The 14,175-nt window shown below is 42.3% G+C and overlaps 1 protein-coding gene across 2 annotated transcripts; it reads right to left on the bottom strand.

Annotated features, from left to right (window-relative positions):
* Window positions 1–60: 60 nt before the first annotated feature.
* Window positions 61–14,157, bottom strand: LOC144536768 (ataxin-2-like protein). 2 transcript variants are annotated; one of them, XM_078280037.1, is made up of 23 exons: window positions 13,436–14,157; window positions 12,503–12,542; window positions 11,896–11,952; window positions 11,374–11,445; window positions 11,021–11,180; window positions 10,497–10,618; window positions 10,126–10,217; window positions 9,267–9,515; window positions 8,609–9,054; window positions 8,413–8,499; window positions 8,206–8,319; window positions 7,955–8,035; window positions 7,663–7,727; window positions 6,758–7,110; window positions 6,586–6,655; window positions 6,096–6,230; window positions 5,648–5,711; window positions 5,212–5,393; window positions 4,912–5,053; window positions 1,692–1,801; window positions 1,172–1,351; window positions 876–1,047; window positions 61–687 (listed from the first exon to the last, which is right to left on the bottom strand). In XM_078280037.1, exons 1-23 carry the CDS (start codon window positions 13,558–13,560, stop codon window positions 638–640), a joined length of 3,168 nt encoding a protein of 1,055 aa, XP_078136163.1. In that variant the 5' UTR covers window positions 13,561–14,157; the 3' UTR covers window positions 61–637. The 2 variants fall into 2 exon arrangements, with proteins under 2 accessions (XP_078136163.1, XP_078136162.1); XM_078280036.1 differs by having other exon boundaries at window positions 61–778; window positions 13,436–14,156.
* Between the last annotated feature and the right edge of the window lie 18 nt (window positions 14,158–14,175).

Here is a 14,175-nt window from a genome sequence, read left to right as displayed (position 1 = left end):
AAAACTGTAATAGTCAAACAGCACAATTAATGATGCAATAAATCAAAAAAAGCTTAGAAGTTGAGTTGAAAACTTTATTTTTTTGGTCATTGTTGTTTTAATATTTTTTTTGTCTTGTCTATTTTTTATTAATTATATTTTCCTACAGGAGAGAAGAGGCAAAGGGGTGGTTTTAACTAATGGATCGAGTTAAAAAAAGGAAAATGATTTGCTAAAAATCCCCTCTCTTAAAATCCGTCCTTTCATGCTGTATTCACAAGAATCCCGTGACAGACTGTTTCCCATTTGTGTCATGGTACTTACAAAACCCCACGAGGCTAAAAATACACTGCTGGAAGATAAAGTGTCTGCTGCTGTGTTTCATCCGTGTTTTTTCCTCTCCGACTGCTCAGCAAGGTGCCTCATGTCTCTGAAATGGGAAGAAGTTGGAGAGAAGAGCAGGATGGCAGGCAGTGTTTGGTGCTGCTGCTGTCGTCTGCCACCTTCATCATTAGCATTAAAAACGTCCTCCTCGTCTGGGGCTGACAACGAGGTTTGTACACATGAAGACCGTTGCAGCAATAGAATAATATGCGGCGAGACTTCTTGTCCTCTTCTCTCCTCTGTACGGTCCTGTCAGTTTGTTTATGAGTCACATTCAGTCTGGGCCTCGCATCCAACAGGCAGTGTGGATGTTGGGGCTCATTCCTAAGAACAGTTTGGGAAGTGGGGAGGAGGGCAGATGAGGTTTAGTTTCCAGGCTGATGGAAGGGAGCAGGGTGCGTTTGTACCTGCATTGCTGTGGGAGGCAAACAGAAAACAACTATAAATGTTACACTTTACCACAGATAGAGAATCAAGGGATATACTTTACTCTGCATTATGTGTACTCGTACCTTGTGGATGTCCTATGTAAAAGTGTTGGTGTGCTCCTTGCTGTGGTCCATGCTGGGGGTGCTGGGGCACTGAGCCAGGGCCCTGCTGAGGAGGCGGCTGCAACATCACTAACTGGGGCTGACCGTGGCTCCCCGAGTGGTGGGGACCCGACATGGCTCCCTGTACATGGGCCTGCGGGGTCAGGAGATTGACAAACCAAGTTTAGGTGCAAAATTGTTTTTTCTCATTTGCAGTGATGCATGAAAAGGAACAGTAACCATACAGCAGGAAAAGTAGCAGCACTGTGAATCCATACCTGTGCTATCTGTCCCAGGGGATACGTTTGTGGGATGCCCTGGTGGCTGTGGATGCTGTAGCCCTGAATGGGGTAAGATCCTTGTGGAGATGTGTGGCCCGGCGGCATGTTGGGTGGGGTGGGTGCTGACAGGGGACCTGAGTGGTACAAGGACTGGGGCTGTGGGCCTGACTGGGCGTTCTGAAAAGAGCGATCACAACGTTGAAAGGTTAAAAGAGCCAATAAATGAATCACAATAACTGTGTGCCAGAGCTTGGATTCTCTTAAAAATGTGGCCCATAAAGAGACCTGAAGACCAGGCTAAACAGGCACCTCCTCCCCAAATGAGAGAAAGTAGTAGCGGGCTTTTGCACTTCTCTTGACCTCATTATGGTGGAGACTTTTTGAAATGGGCTAGGCTTGTCTACCTAAAATGTAATTCATGAATAAATCCAGATTTTGGAGGATCCCGCCACTAAATTGGGACACAGCAAATATGTTTCAGTATATTTAGGAAAATCCAAGCAGTTGTGTTTCTCACCTGTCCAGGGCTAGGTGCACCATGCTGGGGAGGGGGCTGGTTGCCTGTCGGAGTACTGGAGGGCTGCGGCTGATGAACTGCACCCGAGTGGTGGGAGAAGGACTGTGGCGCTACACAGGAAAAAGAAATACTTGGTGTAAAGAAAGCTTTACATCATTATTTTACTGTCAATATATTGTGAGATTATATAATGAAAGTATGGGATTTACTGATAGTGATTGTCAACAACAGTTTCTGGAGCATTATCAACGTTGAAGTGCATACCCCTTGTATAGAGATCAGTCCCTCGAGGACTTCGCGATGGCACCAATTCAACCAATCACCTCAAATTTGGTGCGACTCGCAATTTTGACCAATCATCGCAACTTTTCCGCAAATTTGACCAATAACCTGAAGTTTTCCGCGACTTCAACCAATCACAGCAGTCCCACGTGCACTCTGAGAGCCAATGACCAAGCGGGATTGAGAACGGGTTGATCATTTCCTCGTTTGTGATATGAAGACGAGAAGTGTGTGTGACTCGAACATCTCACATTTACCAACAAAAAGTACAGCGAAAGACCGTGCAAAACATTTCAGACCGTCCTGCCAACCTGTATACATTTTAACATCAATGTACGCTGTAACGATTTAAAAGTCACTGAAGTTGCTGCCATTTCAATCCTGGCTGTCGGCTCTCTGCAGCGGGTGGAGCTGCGGCTCCGTTCCCCCCCGCGACTGACGCTTGTACACATACACACACACACACACACACACACAAACACACACACGGTGGATGCAGGAGAAAAAAAGAGATGAGACGACACAATGACCTAAATTGAGGACAGCTGTGCTTGTTATTCTAAGTGCGATAATAAGTTAAAGTCAGTACTTTATCAAACCATATGAATGTGTGTCCCAGGCCAGGATAGGAAATAACTAACAATGTAAAAATCAACAAGCCACAGACACATATGTTCAAATTTGATTAATTCAATAAATTATGTTTTGTCTTAAATCCACCAGCCATTTTCATATTATACCAACATTTGCGAGATGGATATTATTTTCAGGAGTTATTACGCTGCGTTGAAGTGAGCTGTCCTGTTTCTGTTCCCGTGGTCAGAGCCAGAACCAGAGACGGTACGGACAGCATGTATGTCCCAACAGGTGACGGTACGTCAGCGGCTGACAGATATAAACATGTCGGGAATTAATGCATTTTTATCAGCCGTGGAGAGTAACTCTGCCTGTAGTGGAATGGAATGGCTTCGAAATGACGACCAAAAACGCTTGTCTTTTACTGTGACCATTTACTGTTCAATATGTTGCAGTTTTACAAACAAGAAAGTGAACAACTTGAGCCTGACGGACATGTTGCATCTCAGTAAGCTAGCAAGAGCAGGCTACACAACAGACAACTTCCGTGTAGCCTACTTCAAAATAGAAGCACTTCCTGTGACGATTCACAGTAAAACTAAATTACTGTTAAATAAGGTTGTGTAGGCTACCTTTTCACAAATCAGCTGTAAATCAAGTACTGTAAATAATGTAAATAGTGAGTTTTAATCACACTATAATTGAACATTTCCTTTAGAGTGTTTTAAACTAAACAACATGAATTTCTTATTCAAGTGCTATAAACAAACATTTTACAACAATGCCGTACTTTTAATTGAGTATTTTAATGTTCTTCTACTTGCCTATTATACATTTTACTTATCTATAGCTTTAGTTACTTTGCATATTTATATTATTATACAAAATATGAATAATCTATGTATGTATGTATGTATGTATGTATGTATGTATGTATGTATGTATGTATGTATTAAAGTGGATAAAGAGGAGACTTTATTGATCCGGTGGTGAAATTCACAAGCTAGCTGCCAAATCAAACTTCCCCTGTTATTTTGGTGAAAGTAATTCAAAAGTAATGCAAAAGTAGTGTAACGCATTGCAATTCAGAGACAGTAATATTGTAATATAACTAATTACTCTCAAATAACAGTAACTAGTAATCTATAATGTATTACATTTTGGAAATAACTTGCCCAACACTGTTAGTGTAAAGAAAGCTTTACATCATTATTTTACTGTCAATATATTGTGAGATTATATAATGAAAGTATGGGATTTACTGATAGTGATTGTCAACAACAGTTTCTGGAGCATTATCAACGTTGAAGTGCATACCCCTTGTATAGAGATCAGTCCCTCGAGGACTTCGCGATGGCACCAATTCAACCAATCACCTCAAATTTGGTGCGACTCGCAATTTTGACCAATCATCGCAACTTTTCCGCAAATTTGACCAATAACCTGAAGTTTTCCGCGACTTCAACCAATCACAGCAGTCCCACGTGCACTCTGAGAGCCAATGACCAAGCGGGATTGAGAACGGGTTGATCATTTCCTCGTTTGTGATATGAAGACGAGAAGTGTGTGTGACTCGAACATCTCACATTTACCAACAAAAAGTACAGCGAAAGACCGTGCAAAACATTTCAGACCGTCCTGCCAACCTGTATACATTTTAACATCAATGTACGCTGTAACGATTTAAAAGTCACTGAAGTTGCTGCCATTTCAATCCTGGCTGTCGGCTCTCTGCAGCGGGTGGAGCTGCGGCTCCGTTCCCCCCCGCGACTGACGCTTGTACACACACACACACAAACACACACACGGTGGATGCAGGAGAAAAAAAGAGATGAGACGACACAATGACCTAAATTGAGGACAGCTGTGCTTGTTATTCTAAGTGCGATAATAAGTTAAAGTCAGTACTTTATCAAACCATATGAATGTGTGTCCCAGGCCAGGATAGGAAATAACTAACAATGTAAAAATCAACAAGCCACAGACACATATGTTCAAATTTGATTAATTCAATAAATTATGTTTTGTCTTAAATCCACCAGCCATTTTCATATTATACCAACATTTGCAGCATCCTGAGCTTCTTTGGTAAGGTTACTAGGAAATCTCAGCCCAGAGTAGTTTTATTCTACAAAACATTAAAAAAATCGCAATTTTTTTGCAACTTTCACCGTCTCCCGCAACTTCATTGCAACAAACGTACAAAAGACATCGCAACTTTTATCGCAATTTTTTACAAAAGCTCCCGTGAAATCAGGGATTCTGGGCCGCAACAATCTGAAAAAAAAGGCTGCAAAATCCTGGAGGGACAGAGATATTGCGTGTTTTACGTCAATCACTTTGCAGGTCTGGTTCCACTCACCGTAGATGCCCTGCTGTGGTCCCTGAGGTCCGTCTCCCTGTGCAGAGAACTGGGGGCCTCCTGGGGGTCCCAAGGCTTGTGGGTGTGGACCCCCACCTTGACCTATCATCCTGGCTCCACCTTGCAGCATGGAGTACATAGGCTGAAGAGGGGGAGAAAAGAGATGAACAAATAAGCAGATTTTTAATACGTTTTAAATGCTGGAGGCAAGATAAACCATGTTTATTTTAGTGCTACTGCAAACCGTCTCCTAACCATTTAAAACCTGAATTAAAAGGGGTTAGAGGATAGACGTCCTACCTGTCCAGGATAGGGTGTCATGGCCTGGATGACCTGCTGCTGGCCGTACTGCTGTGGATTGTACTGAAGGTAGGACTGAGGGTAGGGGGATGCTACCAGCGGGGCCCCAGCTGCTGACGCTGCTGCTTGCAGCATAGGCGGTGCCGAGGTACCATGGTCAGAGCGCTGACCCACTACTGAGCCTGGTGGAGGCAAAGAATTATCAAGACGACAGAAACGTGGAGGAAAAAACATTACAGCTTAAACAAATACACAAGAGGCGGTTTTTAAATTATTTTGTTAAGCAGAAGTCAGTGCACTGTTGTGTTGCAGGTTATAGCTATCTGGCTTTGACAAGAGCTGAGAGAACATTCATTTTGGAAGCAATTTGCCAAAATTAAAACTACAAATTAAAACCACAGACATACAGCACTGGAGAGAAATGCACAGATTTTACCTTTGGTCCTGGGGTATTTTCCCTGGCTGACTGTAGACATGGTGTACTGGTACATTGGCGGGGGCTGAAAGACAGAAATGATTAAGAAGTCAACTCAAGAAAGACTGTTGCTGCATTGTGAGGAATACATTTAAAGCTGAAACAATTAGTCAATTAAAAGAAAATAAATTGGCAATAATTTTCATCATCAATTCATCGTGTGTCACTTATTTTCAACTTCTCCAATTTTATTATTTTCTTTTGGTCTTCTATGATAGTAAAAAGGAATGTCTTTGGATTTTAAATTGTTCAACAGACAAAACAAGACATTTGAATATGGCACCATCAGCGCTGGTGAACTTTGATGGGCATTTTATATTATTTTTTGACTTTTTATAGATTAAATGATTTATTGAGCAAGTTATCAGCATATTTATGTTTATGTAAATAAGTTTATTTGCTCATGTACCTGCACAGAATGGATCTGTGATACATAGGAGAGGTAGGGGGTGTTGTACAGTGGTCCCTGTCCGCCTGGGTGCTGAAGGACCACGGGGCTTGGAGGAGTTGGCCGAGGTGGGGTGGGCGCAGTGTTGGGCTTCGTCTGTACGACAACACAACCGGAGGAATATAAAACCTGCATGTCACTATGTTAATCACAGTGGTTTCAACACATTTTATTATTCAATATAGGAACATTTTCTACATGTATTACAATAAGTGAAATAACAAATGCCAATGGGTCTTTGGCTATTATATATATGCTGCAATAAGTATTTGCACCAACCAACATTTACATTTTTCATCATTTTTTTTTTTTTTAACTTTTGTGCATAGTTTTCATGTCATGAGAATAACTTGACACCTCTTTAATACATTCCCTGATTACTAGGTGCCATCTAAATACTATTCCAGCATTTTTCACATATCAAGGATGTAGCAGGAATAAATTGGCTTACTATAGGCATTTGAGGTTTGACAGGGTTGAACTCTTTAGCGTTGGGGTTTAAGGTTGATTTCTTTACTTGGCTAGAAGATAAGAAAAAAAATGTGTTTACAAATTACAATCACAATGACATAAGTAAGCTAACTTGAATGGTTTATGATGAGAAATCTATTTTTGAAACTCACTCTGCCACGCCCTCTGTCCGCTCCGTTGACTCAGACCTGGCATCGTCACTTCCCGGGGTCCTGGCTGGCTGCGGGGTGGCTGGTGAATGCCTGTCTGAAACGGGTACTGTTGTGGCGCTTGTTGTGGCACCAGGTGTAGTTGTGGTGTCCTTGGTGGTGTCCTTAGCAGGGGCTGGTGAAGGCTGAGGTTGGGGGTGGGAAGGACTGGGAGCTGGAGTCTGAGCTTTGGGCTCTGATGTAGGGTGAGTGTCTGATGGCGAGGGTTTGGCTGAACCGGCGACCTCACTGACGGCAGGTGGGGTTGCTGCTGCTGGGGAGTTGGAAGAGCTAGAGCTGCCGCCACTCGGCTGGAGCTGCAAGAAGAGTGGAAGATGAGGATTGAGTCATTAGGAGATGGCAAAGAGATAAATGTAGTCTAATGGCACATGAATTCAAGTCATAATTAGACCTTTTGATCTGGAGAATATAAATGATTTTACTGTAATGTTAAGTTACCAAATCTAAGGAGCAGCCAATAGACACTAGTAAAGTGTCCTTGAGAAGCAGAGAACATGTCCAATAAAACGGGCAAGACATGAGAAACACATCTGAACTTCACAGCTTCCACCAGGGCGACAGAAAAAAATCTTACTACAGTAATTAGTCACACACTGCAAATTAAATAACCTCATTATAGAAACCAGTCCCAAATGTACAACTCATTTTTACACTAAGAAGTGTTGCATACAGTGTGAGTAAACCTTCAATATCATGTGAAACGTGTTAATGGTCACAACCAAGTGAATAAAACACGACTTATTTTTTAAAGAAATTGTCTAACATCAGTGATGTCCCAGGTCAAAGCCTCTTGATTGGTCACAGATTGTCTAATTTCACACTTTATGGAAAGGGAACTGAACTCTTACTCTGAATTCATCTCGAAATTTCCGCAGCTCTGACTCAATCTGCAACCTTTGCTGAACCGAGGGAACTGGTGGAGGAGAGGGGAAAAACGTCAAAACATTTGGAAACTGCAAACTCAGGGCATGTTGTCAAAAACATACAAGGCATGTAACTATGCATAAGTGTATATCCTCTGATTTATGTGTCCAGCTAAATTAAAAGACTTCCCAGTGTTTGGCTGGTACCAATTTGAAGTCATATAAACACACACACACACACACACACACACACACACACACACACACACACACACACCTTTACTACTCTTGCTGTCCTCTGTGCAGCTGGGGCTCTCTGCTGAGCGTTCTTTTGCAGCTGCGCCAAGGATCTCATTCACTGTAAAGACGAGACACATGGTAAACTAATTAGTTGCAGCGCTTCATTAGATTCCACCTTCAATACCTGTCGCTTACTGCTACGAGGTGACTCATGTTATTATAGAAAAATGGTTTTGACTTTGATTTCAAACCGTAAACTATCAAACAAAAACAGAAGTCAGACAGCACCATCGACAGGGAAGAGAGGGGCGGGGCCAGATGTCTTCTGGGCAGGCAGGGAGACAGACGATGTGTCCAAATAAGGTGTGTCCTGGGAAGAACCTGATTTAGGAGAGCGAGTAGCTGCAAGGACAGGACAGGGGAAATTGAAGTTTTAGGCAAGATCAATCAATAATCTAGAAGAGGATTTTTCTAACAGCAATTGACCGAATGTACCTGTAGACTGAGTGTGTGAGTTTAAAGTACGGACAGTTCTGCTCGACTGTGGAGGTCTTTGGCTCTTGGGAGATGTTCTGATAGAGACTGAAAGCCACAAAAAAAAAAAAATAAATCTCCTTACAGTTTTTCAAAATTCATACTGCCTTATCAACATGCAAAGATGCTTTTTCAACACACAAGTTCAAACACTTACCTCCATTAACAGGCCTGCCAGCTTCAGACAGTGAGTGTGGGAGTGAGTGAGAATGAGGGACTGCGTGTCCGTGTGGAGCAGGGGGGCTGACTGGGGATGGAGCAGCGGAAGCAGAGGCTGGCGTGGGTGCTGGTCCCCCTGGAGATGCAGGTGTGTACGGGCTCGCGGGGCCAGAGTTTGGCCCTGGGCTTGGGCTTCCCTGGGGGTGGTGGGAAGTGTAGGCCCCACCTCTGCCTGACAGAGGGCTGTTTCTTTCTGAGGGCGAGACGCCAGACTGAGGACCAGTGGCAGAGGGCAGTGGGGGTCTGGGGGAGGAGGAGGATGGAGGGTTGGAGCGATAACCTCCACTTAGACGGTTGTGGGGTGGAGGTCCCCCAGGACCTCTCTCAGCTCGCTCCCGGTTCATCTCTCTCTGACGTTGAGGTAATGGAATGTACTTGCCCTCCCTGAAAGAGAAAGATAATACGTCACACATGGGGGCAACATATAGGTGATACGAGAAATACTACACTATCAAAACTGACTGGTGCATAGAAACATGATGAAATTTGAGGTTCAAAATGTACAGTTTAACTAGGGGGGATTTGTTATCTATAAATCTACAATACAACAAAATACTATTTTTCTACATGCCCAACAAACGAGCGGCCCCTCTCACCTGGTGCTGGCTCCAGGACTGTCTCGGCCCCTTTCACGCTCTCTGTCACGGGGACTCTCACGGCCCCTCTCACGATCGTTGCCATCCCGCACCACAGCACTGTATTTGTCCTCCTCGCTTTTGCCCTCATCATTTTCCAGGCCCACACGATGGCGATACTGGGGGCTGGACTCAATCTCGCTGGCCAGGCGAGCGGCGCGTGCCTCCCTCTGCCGATACATGTCAGAGTTGCCCTTCTCCAGTGGCACACTGGTCAGCGGGAGAAAGGTGGGACAAAGAAATAAATTGAGGGTACAGAAACCCTCAAGTTTTTTTAAAACTGTCGATGAAGCTAAAACTTAAGTTTGTGTCAAATGTGTAAATCATAGCGTCATAATTATTGAGACTTCGTGGTAATAATGATGATCTTATGACCCCAACAAGATTTTTTTCATTTAGTGAGCTGGTAAAGACTAAGCGTCTTAACAAAGGACACTTCCTTGTGATGGTTGACTTTCATCTATACATCAAGCTTGACTATTATCAAATGATATGCAAGGAAGACATGGTATAGTGCATGTTAAGAAAAAGAACTCAAATGAAACGTTAGGTTAATCTTGATGAATAAGTAAGATATATATATTATATATAAGTCTAACTGCTTAAATTACACTCTTACATGGTATGATTGCCTGTTTGAATAACTTAATTACCACAAAATAAAGATGCACATATATAAATACATAAAATAATATGGTATAAATTCTTTACAACAAAATTTCAGGACATTACCTGTGTTTTTTCTGCAGTGTTTGGCTTAGCTTAGAAATAATAATACATCAATAATTCCTGACGGCAATGAATCCATATGAAAACTTACGTATACATGGAAAGGCTGGAATCATATGTTGACGTGACTCCATATTTTACTTCATTGAAACGGAACATCTCATTGGCATCCCACCCATTGGACTAAAAACAACATATATAAAAACAAAAGAAAAAACAGGGAGATTAATCAGTACTTTAAAATAATGCTAATTTAGTACATCAGTTTGATTTCTTGTGGCATCTCAGATAAACAGTCATCTTGTTTCAAGGATTGAGGTGTGAATAATCAACTAAAAAGGAGGCTGTATGTTTGTAGTATGACTGAGGGTGCATATTATTATACTATTTCTGAGTCCAAAGGGTATTTATATCATTAGATGTTGGTGTTTCTGTGCATTAAAAGGAGACAGAGCGACTCACTGCATCATTTTCCAGATCGTAACTCTCTCCATTGCTGTCTCCTCCCTCCCATCTCTGCAAAACCTTCTCTTTGTGTTCTCCATTGACACGAGTGGAGCTGATGGCCGTGTCTGTGAAGGTGTCTAAAATTCGAGACAAAAAAAATAATAATAAAAAAAACATTCTCAAAGTGTTTCATTTGGCAAGACTTGTCTACAGCCTGCATTTGGGTCTCAAAATGTTAAACCATGTACCATTATGTTATCATTTGCTTACTTTTAACCATATTGCAGAACATTATCTTCTCTCCCCCTATACCCCATGATATCAAAAAGACAATTCAAACCAGTCAAGCCTAACAAAACCATTTACTATAAATCAAGGACACTCTAAGCATGAACAAATGCTTACTTTCACACAAAGCCCACTTTTCTTTTTCAGGGGGAACTATATGTCTTTGCTTTAAATGCATTGCAGGTCTGTGAAGAACTTGTATTGGCACACTGTGTGTGTGTGTGTGTGTGTGTGTGTGTGTGTGTGTGTACCTCTGGTGGCATAGTTGAGGTCAACATCTCTGCAGATCATAGTCACCAGGTCTGAGGGGCTGAAGATCATAGTATCAGTGATCTCCTCCCTCCGTGGCAGAGGTGATGTTGAGCTCTCCTCCTCACTGCATTTGTGTACAGCATCCACAGCCAACTCACACTACGGACCAAACATTAGGAGGGCAAAAGGAAATTTGAGTACTGTGTGAACTTGCAGAGCAGGACTTAAACAACGTAAAGGCCATATTTTTCCTGGACACAAGTTTAACATTACGGTGACAGGATTACGTGCAGTGCTTCATTAAATTGGCAGAGGGAAGTGAATGACTGTGTGCTCAACCTGAGCTTCTTACCCGAGAACTGAGAGTCTTGAATATGCCTTCAAATACACTACCATTCTTCACTCTTATGTCACAGGTGGAACCCTGAGAGAGAGAGAGAGAGATTTGGTTTAAAAACTTATTTAACCAGAAAGGTTAATCACAAACAAATTGTTATTTATATACGATAAAGTGATACTTCCAAAACTGGAACAGCATTTGTGGATTAATTATACATATTTTGTACACAGTATTCTGTGCCTATTTTCAGGGGTAACTTTGACACAGAATGCGCAGCCTGCCTCTTCACAAAACAAAATAATTTTGGTTTCGCAGTCAGATGGAAAAAGGATTTTAACCAGCGATTTTCTGCCAGCTGCTGTAACCCTTCACTGCCTGGGACAGACACAGCAGATCACAAAATGGGTAGCTTCACAGTTAGGTACTCTAACTAACTATTATGGTACATGTCAAAGGGAGTGAAGCAAGCCACTCCTTTTCTAGAAAAATCATCCTGGTCTGAGAAGAACATTGACAACAAGCCAAATGCCTTACCACAACAGCTGTAAGGAAATGAAGCATTCTGGCATTGTTGTACACACCCTCGAACACCTGCACATGGGAAAAGGTAGTAAGTATCCATCAAATCAAGTTTCACAAGAAGTTTCTAAGACATGACATAAAAACATCACATAGTGATATATTTAAGGGAACAGGGTTTGATACATTAACCACTACATAAAATTAGGAAGTTCATTTCAACGGCAGGGCAACACCAACACTATCCTTTCATACAGGAGAACCACTTATGACGTACTCTCCTGAAAGGAGGTTTAACCCACAACCATTAATATGGCCCGTCGTCACAGGGTTATCCCTGGTCGTTAGATTAAATTGGACTGTAGTTTCGTGCACACCACATTTTTACATCAGTGATGTTAGTAAACACAGGATTCAAACATCCTTATATATTTTAAATTATGATCACTTGAGATTTCCCATCAAATCTTCAATTATGTATGTTATTACATCTTCTCAAGAAGGTGATGATTGGGACTTAAAGATGAGATATTTCTTCAATTTTGACCTTAGTTTTTAAACCTTGTACAAAATATGTTGTGCGTTTGTTTGCTGGCCAACTTCACTGAATCCGGATACTCACGGGAGATGACTGGAATGATGGCTTTGCAGAAGTTCGATTCCTGGGGAAAACAGCACAGTTGTAAAACACGTTTGTCCGTTTAGAAACAGAAGGAGTATAACTTAAATGCGTGTCAAGGCAGTGTCACATATCCACATATACAACATATAGTTAGATAAGGAGAAGTTGACGAGCTTAACTTGCAGGTCTAACAAGTTCCCAAAACAACATTCCTACTGTACTGAAAATCTCTACAGTGCATACCCATTATGAATGTATAACTTACAGATACTGTCAACCTTTCTTGTGTAATGCACATGCCACCTTTGTGGCTTAGAGTAAAAATACTGGCATCAGAACAGAGGCATTTTTCAAGGAGGTAATGTGTAGTATTATTTTCAATTGGTTAACATCTCAAAAACATATCAGTTTACTTATCCCTTTAAAATAAAGGAATAGGGAAAGGCATAAAATGCACACATGGGATGGTATCACAGACTGTTAGAAAACAAAGACTGAGACGAAGCTGGCAAGAGTTCAGTAAAGACAGCTCAAGGATTTAGACCACATAATACTAGCCATACAATTCAATGTTAATTATAATGATTCTACAACAGAATTTTCTTAGCTACAAAACGTGTTGTAAACATTTTACAATCATCAACGTCCCTTCGCTTGCACTGACAGGCCAGATAAACTTTACATAGCGTGTATGCCGATTTGCTGCTCACTGCTTTCACCAAACTTAGACCCACCTCACTTTTTTGTCTTCGATTCAATGAGGGCGTTCTGATTGGCCCAGAGACCCTGTCAATCTAACATGAACTAATCCCATTGGAGAGAGGCTCAATTTCCGAGACACACCCACTGAACACACAGCGCCTTAACCGGTAGGCCTCCAAGTCACAGGACAATCCCCGGACTGTCCTGACAGGAATCGCCCAATCCGCTTACCTCCCGGCCGGTGTCCTGTTGCCACTGTTGATGCCGCTGACTGGGGAAGACATACCGGCGGGGCCCGAGGTTCCGTTAGACGCTTTCCTCCCTCCTGAGCCGGGTTGCTGCTGTTGTTTCAGCATTGCGAAGCACAAGGCTTAGACACAACCAAGTGTAATCTAATTTATAAACACTGATAACTCTCGATGTGAAGTTGCTTTGAAGCGAACTATCTTTAGCAATATCACCTGTCCTAAGGAGCGCAGAGCCGGTGTAGCCTCAGTAAGACCGGCTATTGTAGCTAACGTTACTCTTGCTAACTGAATACCAGTCGCTTGTGGCCTAAAATGTAAAGGCAAAACAACTCGCTATTTAAATTAAATGTGACATATAAGTTAACTAATTTCACCTGACTATCTACTCTGTAACCGCAGTGGTTATGTCAAAGCAATAGACTTATGAAATGACACGAGTTTCCGTATAATTATGTAGCAATAGCTGGCTAACTTAGCATTAGCTAGCTTTGATCCTCCAGCTCACTTCGGGCGATTTCCCTCCGAGGTTTACTTTCTTCTCTCTGTCGCGTCGCCTTAACTCCGGCACCGCCGACCCTTCCGTTAGAAATAGAGGTCTTGGCGTCACTGTCAGTTGCCTTAAGAAGTTGATTTCTTCAGGTTTCTTACTGAAAACCTGCTGCGGTTGGTCAACACCACCTCTCGGTAGGTTCACTTGACTCAATCCGCGCGCGGCTGACTGGA

The sequence above is a fragment of the Sander vitreus genome, chromosome 21 (genome assembly GCF_031162955.1).
Source record: "Sander vitreus isolate 19-12246 chromosome 21, sanVit1, whole genome shotgun sequence".
Classification (NCBI taxonomy): domain Eukaryota; kingdom Metazoa; phylum Chordata; class Actinopteri; order Perciformes; family Percidae; genus Sander; species Sander vitreus.
Note: the sequence above shows the minus strand (reverse complement) of the source record. Positions and strands in the feature narration are given on the sequence as shown.

Bases quoted from the DNA above. Each gene is read 5' to 3' on its own strand.
- LOC144536768 (XM_078280037.1), bottom strand. From the start codon at position 13,560: ATGCTGAAACAACAGCAGCAACCCGGCTCAGGAGGGAGGAAAGCGTCT. The intron at 9,516-10,125 runs GTAAGTTTTCAT...CCCGCTGACCAG, and splicing joins TCCAGCCTTTCCATGTATAC to TGTGCCACTGGAGAAGGGCA. The intron at 1,802-4,911 runs GTGAGTGGAACC...TTTCCTGTGTAG, and splicing joins ACCACAGCAGGGCATCTACG to CGCCACAGTCCTTCTCCCAC.